The sequence below is a fragment of the Monopterus albus genome, unplaced genomic scaffold (assembly GCF_001952655.1).
Source record: "Monopterus albus unplaced genomic scaffold, M_albus_1.0 scaffold21.1, whole genome shotgun sequence".
In the NCBI taxonomy this organism is placed as follows: domain Eukaryota; kingdom Metazoa; phylum Chordata; class Actinopteri; order Synbranchiformes; family Synbranchidae; genus Monopterus; species Monopterus albus.
This window is the reverse complement of record NW_018127901.1, coordinates 3,763,726-3,773,500: the sequence shown is the minus strand read 5'-3', so window position 1 is coordinate 3,773,500 and position 9,775 is coordinate 3,763,726. Positions and strand designations below refer to the sequence as shown.

The 9,775-nt window shown below is 39.3% G+C and overlaps 1 protein-coding gene across 3 annotated transcripts; it reads right to left on the bottom strand.

Annotated features, from left to right (window-relative positions):
* Nucleotides 1-361: 361 nt before the first annotated feature.
* Nucleotides 362-4,718, bottom strand: LOC109956755 (C-type lectin domain family 4 member M-like). 3 transcript variants are annotated; one of them, XM_020594109.1, is made up of 8 exons: nt 4,531-4,717; nt 3,545-3,593; nt 3,294-3,391; nt 3,014-3,115; nt 2,068-2,817; nt 1,826-1,968; nt 1,136-1,245; nt 362-559 (listed from the first exon to the last, which is right to left on the bottom strand). In XM_020594109.1, exons 3-8 carry the CDS (start codon nt 3,364-3,366, stop codon nt 421-423), a joined length of 1,317 nt encoding a protein of 438 aa, XP_020449765.1. In that variant the 5' UTR covers nt 3,367-3,391; nt 3,545-3,593; nt 4,531-4,717; the 3' UTR covers nt 362-420. The 3 variants fall into 3 exon arrangements, with proteins under 3 accessions (XP_020449765.1, XP_020449764.1, XP_020449763.1); XM_020594108.1 differs by having other exon boundaries at nt 3,294-3,593; nt 4,531-4,718; XM_020594107.1 differs by having other exon boundaries at nt 3,294-4,718.
* Nucleotides 4,719-9,775: the final 5,057 nt, after the last annotated feature.

Here is a 9,775-nt window from a genome sequence, read left to right as displayed (position 1 = left end):
TAGACCCTCTAGTGGCTGAAAAGAAATTTGGTAGAATAGCTTTACGGGCTTTGTAATTTTCTAAATCAAACAGGAACCGTAGTTTTGGCAAACTACTCAAACAAGAGGTAATAATGCATTTGTTGTGGAGTATTTTCAACTGCAGATTAATACATGGATGTATTAATGAGGTATTTCACGCAGCTGGAATATGTATGTGGGATTGCTTCAAAATAAAATGTGTGTGCTCATAATAAAGAAGTGACAGCGCAGCATTTTTTTTTTTTATAGTTTATGGACAACAGTGGCTTTAGCTACACAGATGCCATTTGTTTTCCATGGAATTTATTGACAGCAAAATCATCAAATATCATCACATTTAAACATTCAAGATAAGCATTATTAGCACAGTCCAAAGCCACAGTATAAATCACCATGATCTTATTTCTCACAGATCCACAGTTGCGCAGCAAAGCAGCCATCATCGTTCCATTTGTCCAGTGTTTCAGTTGGTTTCTGCACAATTTCCCCACAGTCCTGGTTCCCACTGTAGCTGTTGGGCTGCTCAGGCTCCCAGTACCTGCCAATAAATGACAGAGAGGACATGTTCTCCTCCTTCAGTTGCTTTTTACAGCACCCAGGTTTGTTTGTCAACTCAGCTGCTCTGCCCTGTTGTTTCTGAGCCCAACTGTGATCACAGGGACTGTATTCCAATTCTTCTCTTAAGTCTTATTTGCATAGAAATGATACTGTGTAGAGTCTTCTTATAATCCCCCTCCCCCGCCCCCCACAAACACACATCTGCATGTTTTCAAAGACATACATGATAATGAATGTGGCTAAAATCAATGCCTCTGTGTGTGCAGTTGTGTAAGGTCTCAGTTTGACAGCACATCACCTGACCTTTGTGCTGAATGTGTAAATATGCACCCAGATCCTTCCTCCACAGTTTCTAGTAAAAAAAATAGAAACTAAAATGTATTTTGGTAGAGATTAGACTTCAGCTGACCAAGCACTATTATCTGGACACGTCTATCTTTAATAAAATACCTGCTTAAAGTCACCAGCTGATCTGTGTAGATATTATGTGTAGGTAATATTAGTCCTGGATGACCTGTGCTTGTCTAGTTTATACACTATAGCTGTTAAAACGTACGCTGTGGTGAGTGGGGTCCCATCCACCCACATCCATGTTCCCTCTTGAACACTGTCAGTCAGACCAATCCAGGCATTTTGACCGGTTTGCAGTAACCCATGGACAAATACCTGTTTGTGTAGCACAGAAGATAAAAATACTTAAAACAGATGTCTGCAAGATGTGTAAAGTAAAAGTGTTCATTGTCCCTCCTCCTTTACAGTAAATTGTCTATTAATGAAGTCTCATTTTTGATAGATAGGATCTAGGTAAATCTAGCAACCTAATTAAAAACAATAAGGTACACAAAGCTAATAGCTTCTGTAACTAGCTGCTGTACCATAGATACAGTAAATACAAGCTAAGCTAGCTACAGTTAATGCTGTACAGTCATTTTAAGCATCCAGATAAACAGTGAATGTTGACCACTTGGCCACTTTCAGGAGGCTGATCTCTGCAACTACTAGACAGGCTATTGTGAAGTTTGGATCAGGTGCCCTCGGTGCCTGGAGAAGGATCTGATTATTTTGGAGATCCCTTGATTTTACCTTGTTGTCATGAGCAGGTCAAAAGCTTCACTTATCCAGTGATGGTCCTATCTGCTACCCATCATGATGTTAGCATTTATAGCAAAGTGCTGGGCCCGAGCACACTGTCACAGAGCAGCTAGTGTGGCTCTTTACTCGTGTTCTAGTCTTCTTCCTTTCTCACCTGTTCGTCCCTGCTGTCGATGACGACCAGATCTGCTCCCTGAGCCATACAGGCTTTTCGGCTGTCTGTCCAGTTTTTCTTTATGTTTGAAATAAAATAACAACTGATATCAAACTTCCTCCAGTCTGTGTCACAGCGAATGTCTGTAAATTGAGAACATGGATAGGGACAAAATATCCTATGAAATACCAAAACACAGATTATGAACCTAATATATAAAACCTTAAAGAGAAAGGTCTTACCTCTTACTTTAACCATCACTTTGTTGATTTTGTTCTGTAACTCCTCTTTCTCTGTAGCCAAACTGCTGTAATTGGTCTGTAGCCTCTCATTTTTACTCAGCAAAGTATTATATCTGGTATGCAATTGCTCTTTGTCTTTCCACAGTGAAGCATAGCTGATCTGAAGGTAAACTTCACTGTTATTCAATGCATTGTAGCTTCTTTGTAACTTTTCCTTGTCCCTCCTTAGTGAAGAGTAATTGCTCTGTAACTCATCTCTATTTGCTATCAACATATGAAAACGAGTCTGTAACTCATTCTTTTCTCTTTGCAGGTTGCTGTAGTTGGTCTGTAGCTGGTCTTTACTTGCTGTCAGATTATTGTGTTTAGTCTGTAACCTCTCCAAAGTTCTCTGCTTGTCATCATAGCTTTTCTGTATTTGGTCGCTCTCTTGTTTTAAGGTGTTGTAACTCGCTTGTAACTGATCTCTTTCGTCTTTCAGATTGCTGGAATTCACTTTGCACTTATTTCTTTCATTAGTCAGTGATTTGCATCTTTGCTGCAATATGTGTTTTTCTTCAGTCAGGTTACTCAGTCTGGCCTCTAACCATTTTCCTTCTGCAGTTAAAGAGTCAGAATTCCTCTGCACTTGGTCTCTTTCTGTAGTCAGGGTGTCATTCTCATTTTGGAGAAGGTCCTTCTCTTTAGCCAGGGCATTGCAACTGGCCTGGTTTGGGTCTGCTGACAGTCTGGAATGAGTAGTTATCTTATCTGTAAAATGGCAAAAACAGAAATGATTCCCTAAAGTATTTAAAATATTGGCTTAGCTTTTTTTTTTTTTTGATTTTCAAAGGATTATTGCTTTAGTCTTGCTTCTATCTCATATGATTACATACAATATGATATACACAGTGAAAGGCCAAGCTGCAATGGCTAAAATAAATCAACAACAAAACCATTCACTCACAATAGATGATCTGCCCAATATTGCCAGCGAGCAAGACAACACACAGTAACCCCAGAAACACAGTGGAACATCTGGAGGGCTGCTTTTGTCTCTGAAAATTCTCTTAATCAGAAGTAAGAAAAGATTTACAGTAATAGCATTTCACCACTTTAAAGCACTAAGACTGATGTTGGTTAAGTAAGTGAGGTACCAAAGTCTTTAGACTTTCAGACTATTTACACCTTTTATTTGTTTTATTTAATATTCTGTTTGTCCGTGTGTTTGCATTGTGATACTGTACCATGGGTAATAAGGCCTTCCAATATGAGGCTCTTGTTTATATATATGCCATCATCGATTTCCATTGAATCCATTCTGATGATGGTCTCACTGTTTTTCCTGTTTAGAGGAGACATTGACAGAAAGTCATAAACTGTCCTTACAAAGTTTCTTAACATTACCTTTTGCACTCTTTTTACATTACTATTTTGAGTACATTACAATCAAGTAATGTCCAATAATCAGCATGTGAAATAGAAAATACTCACTTACCTTGGATGTGAGTACAAAGAAGTGGGTATTAGTATGACTGCTGGCAGTTCTGACAAACACAGCAAAAGCACATTTATGTTTATGCTGCATTATTTATTGTGCAGGAAACAGGATGCATCATTTACCCATGTCATCAAATGTTTGACTTAAACTTTGCTTTGACTGGGCTTTAAAAGTTCCCTGTATGTCCACATTGGCAGCTTTGAGGTCAATTTTGGCCAGAGGTTGTCACAGAAAAGTAGATTTTCCTCCTTTCTCTCACCACTTGTTTTATCTCTTTCTTTCTGTTCCCTTTTCCCACAAATTAACTTCCCACTAAAGTCAAATGGGTGGCAAGGTCATCCATATTGCAGATTTTAAAAATCCCGGTTCAGTGCAGTTCAGACGGACACCACCTGAAGCCCATTTATTATTAAGGGCATCAATGTCTTAAGACTTTATTTAGTAGAATGAAGTTATTTTGGGATAAACTCTTTTGAATTACTGATACATCCTTTTCCCAGTATTTTGGTTCAGAGCCAAATATCTTGACATCTACTTTCCAAATAGCCTTTGTTTAGCACAGATTTCCATCTTTCTTGAGGCTACAGTAAGTTGCCAGTATAATCCATGTGAACTGCTTATCAGTCTTTCAAACAGCTTTCTCTCTTCTATTGTTTTTATCATAGCTATTTCTGACACTTTTCGTGTAGAAACTGTTTGAAAATCTGCACCATTATCTCACATTTCCCTGTGTCGGTGAGGGACAGCTTTCACTGCCATTCTGCAGTGTGACTTTTCAAAAGAGCTACATAGTCGGACAAGATGGATTTGAACTAGTTCTGCTTGTGCATAACCTGACCCTTAAGTGCAGCTTTTGGCCTGGCTGTCTAAAAGTCAGGGGATCACCAGCTCATCCTAAAGGGAGCAAGACTGGCTGAACCAAAATCTGTTGGACAGAAGTAAAGTCTATATATTTTACTTGGTGTCTGTGTAACGGGCTCTACCGGGTGCAACACTCCTTGGCCGTCGGCGGGGTTAGTGTACTCTGCGTTGTGTTATAAGTTGAAATAATGGCACTGACCACTGTTGTCACACCGGTTGACTTTAATTATCACCTGGGTAATGGCAAAGAAAAATAAAATGAGTCACAGCACATGGTGTGATCATCTGCTACATGCGTCTCTTCTCTCAGCTTGGAGAGCACAAACTGGTTACACAAATCACAAAATAAACTATTACCATTAAATTATTGTAACTATACATATGAACAGGACAATTTGTGATAACTTAAAACAATGACAAAGTAGTTTAACCAACAGAAAATACCATATCTGGCGCTCTTAGCAAAAGCACATACCTTCTCTCAGCTTGGAGAGCACAAACTGAGAGTTACACAATGATAACATACAAAAAAAGCACATCTCAGGTGTCTTAAAAAGACAGTACACAATTTATCCGCTACAGTATATAACCCTGTTTAAACAATTAACAAAACAAATCGGGATTTGGTGTGGTTTCAATCAAAGAGTTATAAGGAAGTTACATTTCTTCGTACACTGGTTACATCTGCAATGTTCGAAGGAAATGAAAGTTTTTTATTTTTATTACCCAGTAGCCACTTCTCCATCACCTTCATCAGGACAAAGTTTATATTTTATAGGCCAAAGAATAACAGGTAAACAAACAAATAGCAGATGACAAAATAACCAAACTTTTGGCCTCTTCTGATAAAATATGAATTTGTTTCTGTTAAATTATTAAAACACTTCTCTCTCTTTTTTCTTTTAAATATGCAGCCAACACATTTTAAAAACTCTCATCATGTGATTTACCTCACATCACTGCTGAGGACACACTGAACGCTTAATCTATCTGCACACCAGCGTGATGACAGCTACAGACGACAGCCTCAGAGGCAGCTGTAGTGGAATGCTGGGAAAAGCTGCAGAGAAACCAGACTGTAAAAATGTTCAATTTGTCAAAAATTTCAAAATGATAGAAACAGTTGTCAAGTTGACATGCGAGACTTCACTGCAGTTGATGTTTGGATTTTCCTCGCGGCTGCTAGAGACAGTGTGGAGGAAAGGGGGGGCCAGGCTGTCAAGGCAGCTGCTGACTGAACTGTTTCACTGACATCGGTGCTACATGTAGGTGCTGACGTAACTCTCTGCTGTTCTTGATTTCAGGTCTGTAGCTACATACAGTGCACCATAAAAGTATATTGTCATGATAATGAGCTCATAGAACTGTTTATAAGCAGTAAATAAACCCTAATACCTCCAGTGGTTTTGCTTGAACATTAGCAGAAATTGTTTTGAGTTATGTCAGTTTCCTATAATTGTACACTAATATGATGGAGGTCAGGGTTTCAGTCATTGAACATTTACAAGCTAGTACAACAAAAACACAGCCAGTGAGTAAAGATAGCAGACTGGAGAGTCAAGTGTTTGTGCTGGTCTGGTCAGGCTCCTGGTGGACACTGACACATTGGCTGGGATGGCCACGGATCAGGACAAACAAGTATGCAACAAGTTTGTGGTGCGACTAGGCCTTCAGAATTACTAAGGTAAAAAAAACACTTACATATTTTAACATTTAAATAGTATATTATTAGACTGACAATCTGCTGATTTCTTCAAGGAGTTGAACATACAGTAAACTGTAATGGTTGCAGCTATGTCTGACATCTGTGTTTTATGCCTGGAGAAACTGTGGCTTGTAGACAAGAAAAGCTCTTACACTTGACAAATGAAAGTGCTGGAGTGGAATCTGAGAAGGAAAATAGGCGCACTGTTAGATGACTGAACAATAACCCCTGCTCACAACGCCTCCAGCCGGAAGGGCCTGGCTTACGATTACAGCTCCTAAAGAGACACAAAGCAGAGGCAGAGATAGGGCAGTGTTTTATGGACTGCAGGGAGCAGGTGAACGTCTGATTCAGCCGTCACACTGCTGCCCCAGCCACCATTAGAAGCTCTCGTCTCTGGGTGTCTGGGACCACACTGGCTTGTTTACCACATTCCTCTGGAAGCTAGGTCAAGTTTGAATGACACCTGAGGCCAGCGAGTCATACTCCCCAAACGTCCCATCAGCGGCCAGCCGTTCTCACAAAGACAGCGTCTCAGGGTGGTAAACTAATCCAACAGCTAACTAACCTTTCAGCCTCAGATGCCCCCTTCCTCTCTTCTCTTCTCCTTGCTTTCCTTCCTCTCCTTCATCTTCTCTTCTCTCCACTTCTCACTTCACTTCCTTTCCTTCTTCACTCCCTTGTCATTTTACCCCTTCTCCTCTCTCCTCTCCTTCCTATTTAGCTCTACACTCACTGGCCACTTTATTAGGTACACCTGTACAGTTGTATGCACGTCAGTGTAACACTTCTAAGTATAATGTGAGTGTGTTCTCCTTCATTGTTTTCCCTCCTCTACATCTTCTTTACGCCCTTCTCCTGAATTATTTTCTTCTCCCTCCTTTTTTGCTCTCTACTCTTCTCTGTTTATCTTTTGTCACTCATCTCCTCACCTCCTTTGCTTTTTGTAATTCTCTCCTTTCACCACTATTTCTTAAATCTTTTTCTTCTCATTTATTATCTCATTCTTTGCTTTCCTCTCTTCTTTCCTCTCCTCACTTCCCCTTACTTGCTTTCCTTACTCTTCTCCTTTATCCCCTCGTCTCCTCCTTCTCTTTGTCTCACCTGATCCTTTCTTTTTTATTGGACTTTCCTCCCCTCACCTTTTCTCTGCTTGTTTGCTTTACTCTCCTCCTTTGCTCCTTGCATTATTTTGGATGGTTGCAGGTTACAAGAGCAGCGTGGGTTGGTCCTGACAGCAGCTACGTGAACGCTCCTGTCCTGGATTTGGTTTACAGTTTTCAGTCCAGCAACTCTTTATTTTTGCTTGGCTAATTATGTTTTAGTAAAGTAAACAGTTATTTTACATTAATGTAAATTAAGTTTTTTTTAATCATATATATGAAACTACTATATGAACGACTGTAGCTTCCTTGTAAGACAAAATAAAGTTTATTTCTTTCTCATCTACTGTGAGGGCATTCGTTTTTGCCTCTGTCTTTTACAGTGTAATGACATTATGTACAGTGGCCTCTGAGGATAAAGCAAATACATTTGCCATGTAGCATCTCAGAGCACCTCCCCTGAAACACTATGTGTTTTCCCTATTGTATGTGTATGTATTGTAATTCTATGTATGTGTTTTTGCATTTGCTGTATTTCTGGATTAGGAGCATGTTTCCTTTCACAAGTGTGTTTCTATCTTGTACAGTGTGCTTTGTCCTTAGAGGCCACAGTAATTATGGCTAAATCCATCAAACATATTTTTCTTATTTGCTCATAGTTCAAAACTGACAGTCGTTACTTCAGCTGCCACAATTAATGGTTGACATTTAAAAATGCTTTTATGCACTTCTGTCTGACATCAAGGCCCCATTGTATAAAAATTAACTGGGAATTTTGACTGGTAAATGGCCCAGTGTCACTCTAAACTGCATAGAACAGTGCTAAGCATGACAGGGTTAGTGCTAGTAGTTCACTTTAAAGAAAGAAACACTGAAATGAATAAAAATGGACAGGTGTTCTTTATATAAGTAAAAGTAATTCTCCATTATAAGTTGCTGGTGTAGGATCTTTGTCAAACAGAGGCAGGCAAGAAATGACGAGTCAGCACCACTTAGTCATCACTCATCTGTCCACCACCCTTATCATCCTGAGGGAGGGAGGGTGGAGGTGGAGAGTTGGGTGGATTGGTTGGTTGTTGCAGGTGAGCTGTCTTCCCACACAGTCCATCAGCTCTCTGACAGACTGTGAAGCCTCAGGGGGATCAAACATAAAGCTCTAGCTCATCAACAAGGCCACTGTTCTGAAGGATCAGATCGTGTTTTTGTGTAAACACCCTGAAGGCTTCTCCTTTAATCATATATTTTAAAAAAGGCCAGAGCTAGCATGCTGACAGTTAGCTCAGTGGACCTAATTGTGAGTCATTTCATAGAGCAGCAGAGCTGAAAATGACTGTGTTGGCTTCGAGCCCACATGTGTCCATTAAAGACAGCTCTGAACTGGTCTCAGTAATGAAGGCCAGATCAAACAATGATCCACAACATTATGTCCAAGAAAAGTAAAACCACACCTCTGGGTGAGTCAAACACCAACCACGACTTTATTTTATCGATGAAACTCAAATTCATTGTCTAAGTGGGAACATTAAAGCTTGATTAGATTAGAAATGTGTTAATCATTACAGCATTTTTATTAATTGCACAGAAGCCTGGTGAATTTGAGCTACGGTACAAGTTGGGAAGACTGTACTGTACTGTAGGTGCAATTTAACAGCAGGTAAAGGCAACAGACTAGTGGAACAGACTTACTTTCAGTTCATTTCAGTGTCAATTTTCACAACCTCCTCCACACCAACCCTCTGTTCCTTTGAGTTATAGTTACCCTGAGTTGACACATACAAGTAAAGCACCTTTTTTTACAGCAGACAATGTAGTAAGCTTTAGATTACAAAGCATGAATGTCTCTACGGGAGAGAAACTGTGTTGTTCTGTGATGTCCCTGCAGCTGGGATTTTCAGGCAAGACTGAAACTGCAGCAGTTGCTCAGAGCAGTTCATGTTTTAGCTTGTGATTGAAGAAATGTGTTGATTTCACAGTTGCTTTTCCTCTAAGTTGACTTGATTTCATGTTGCCATTTTGTGGCTATTATTTTCTGTCATGATGTGAAGTGGATGTAGCTATTTTTCAGGCTCCGCAGGAGGATGATGTCCACATTTTTAAATAAGCCTTCAAAGCCATGATTGATCAGTTACCTTTTCCAAACAGTACTGGGCTGCAACAAACAATTATACATTATTTTGTTGATTACTGTAATGGGTTCTTTGTTTACTGGTTACTCACTAACTCCATAAAATTCCAACAAACAAAAAAAGGTTTTAAAAGTTCTCGTCTTTCCAGAGCTCATGCTTTTTTTTATTTGCTTTTGTTCAATCAACAGTATAAAACTCAAATATTTAAATTCAACTCAAAATATATAACTACGTAAAAGCAGCTGTCAGTTTTCCTTGATAAATACTTGATAAACAATTTATCAGTTTAATTAAAAAAGTTGGCTGATAGTTTTTTGTCAGTTGACCATTTTGGAATTCAGCAACTCTTGCACTGCATTTTGTTAACTTCAACAACAAAGCATGGCAAAAACAGATTTGTTGTTGAAGTTAACAAATCTGAAACAACTGAAAA

Excerpts from the sequence above, each read along its gene's own strand:
- LOC109956755 (XM_020594107.1), bottom strand. The coding sequence starts at position 3,450 with ATGTTAAGAAACTTTGTAAGGACAGTTTATGACTTTCTGTCAATGTCT. Across the intron at positions 2,818-3,013 it reads TATTGGGCAGATCATCTATT|ATAAGATAACTACTCATTCC; the intron begins GTGAGTGAATGG and ends GCCATTTTACAG. Across the intron at positions 1,246-1,825 it reads TCGACAGCAGGGACGAACAG|GTATTTGTCCATGGGTTACT; the intron begins GTGAGAAAGGAA and ends CTACACAAACAG.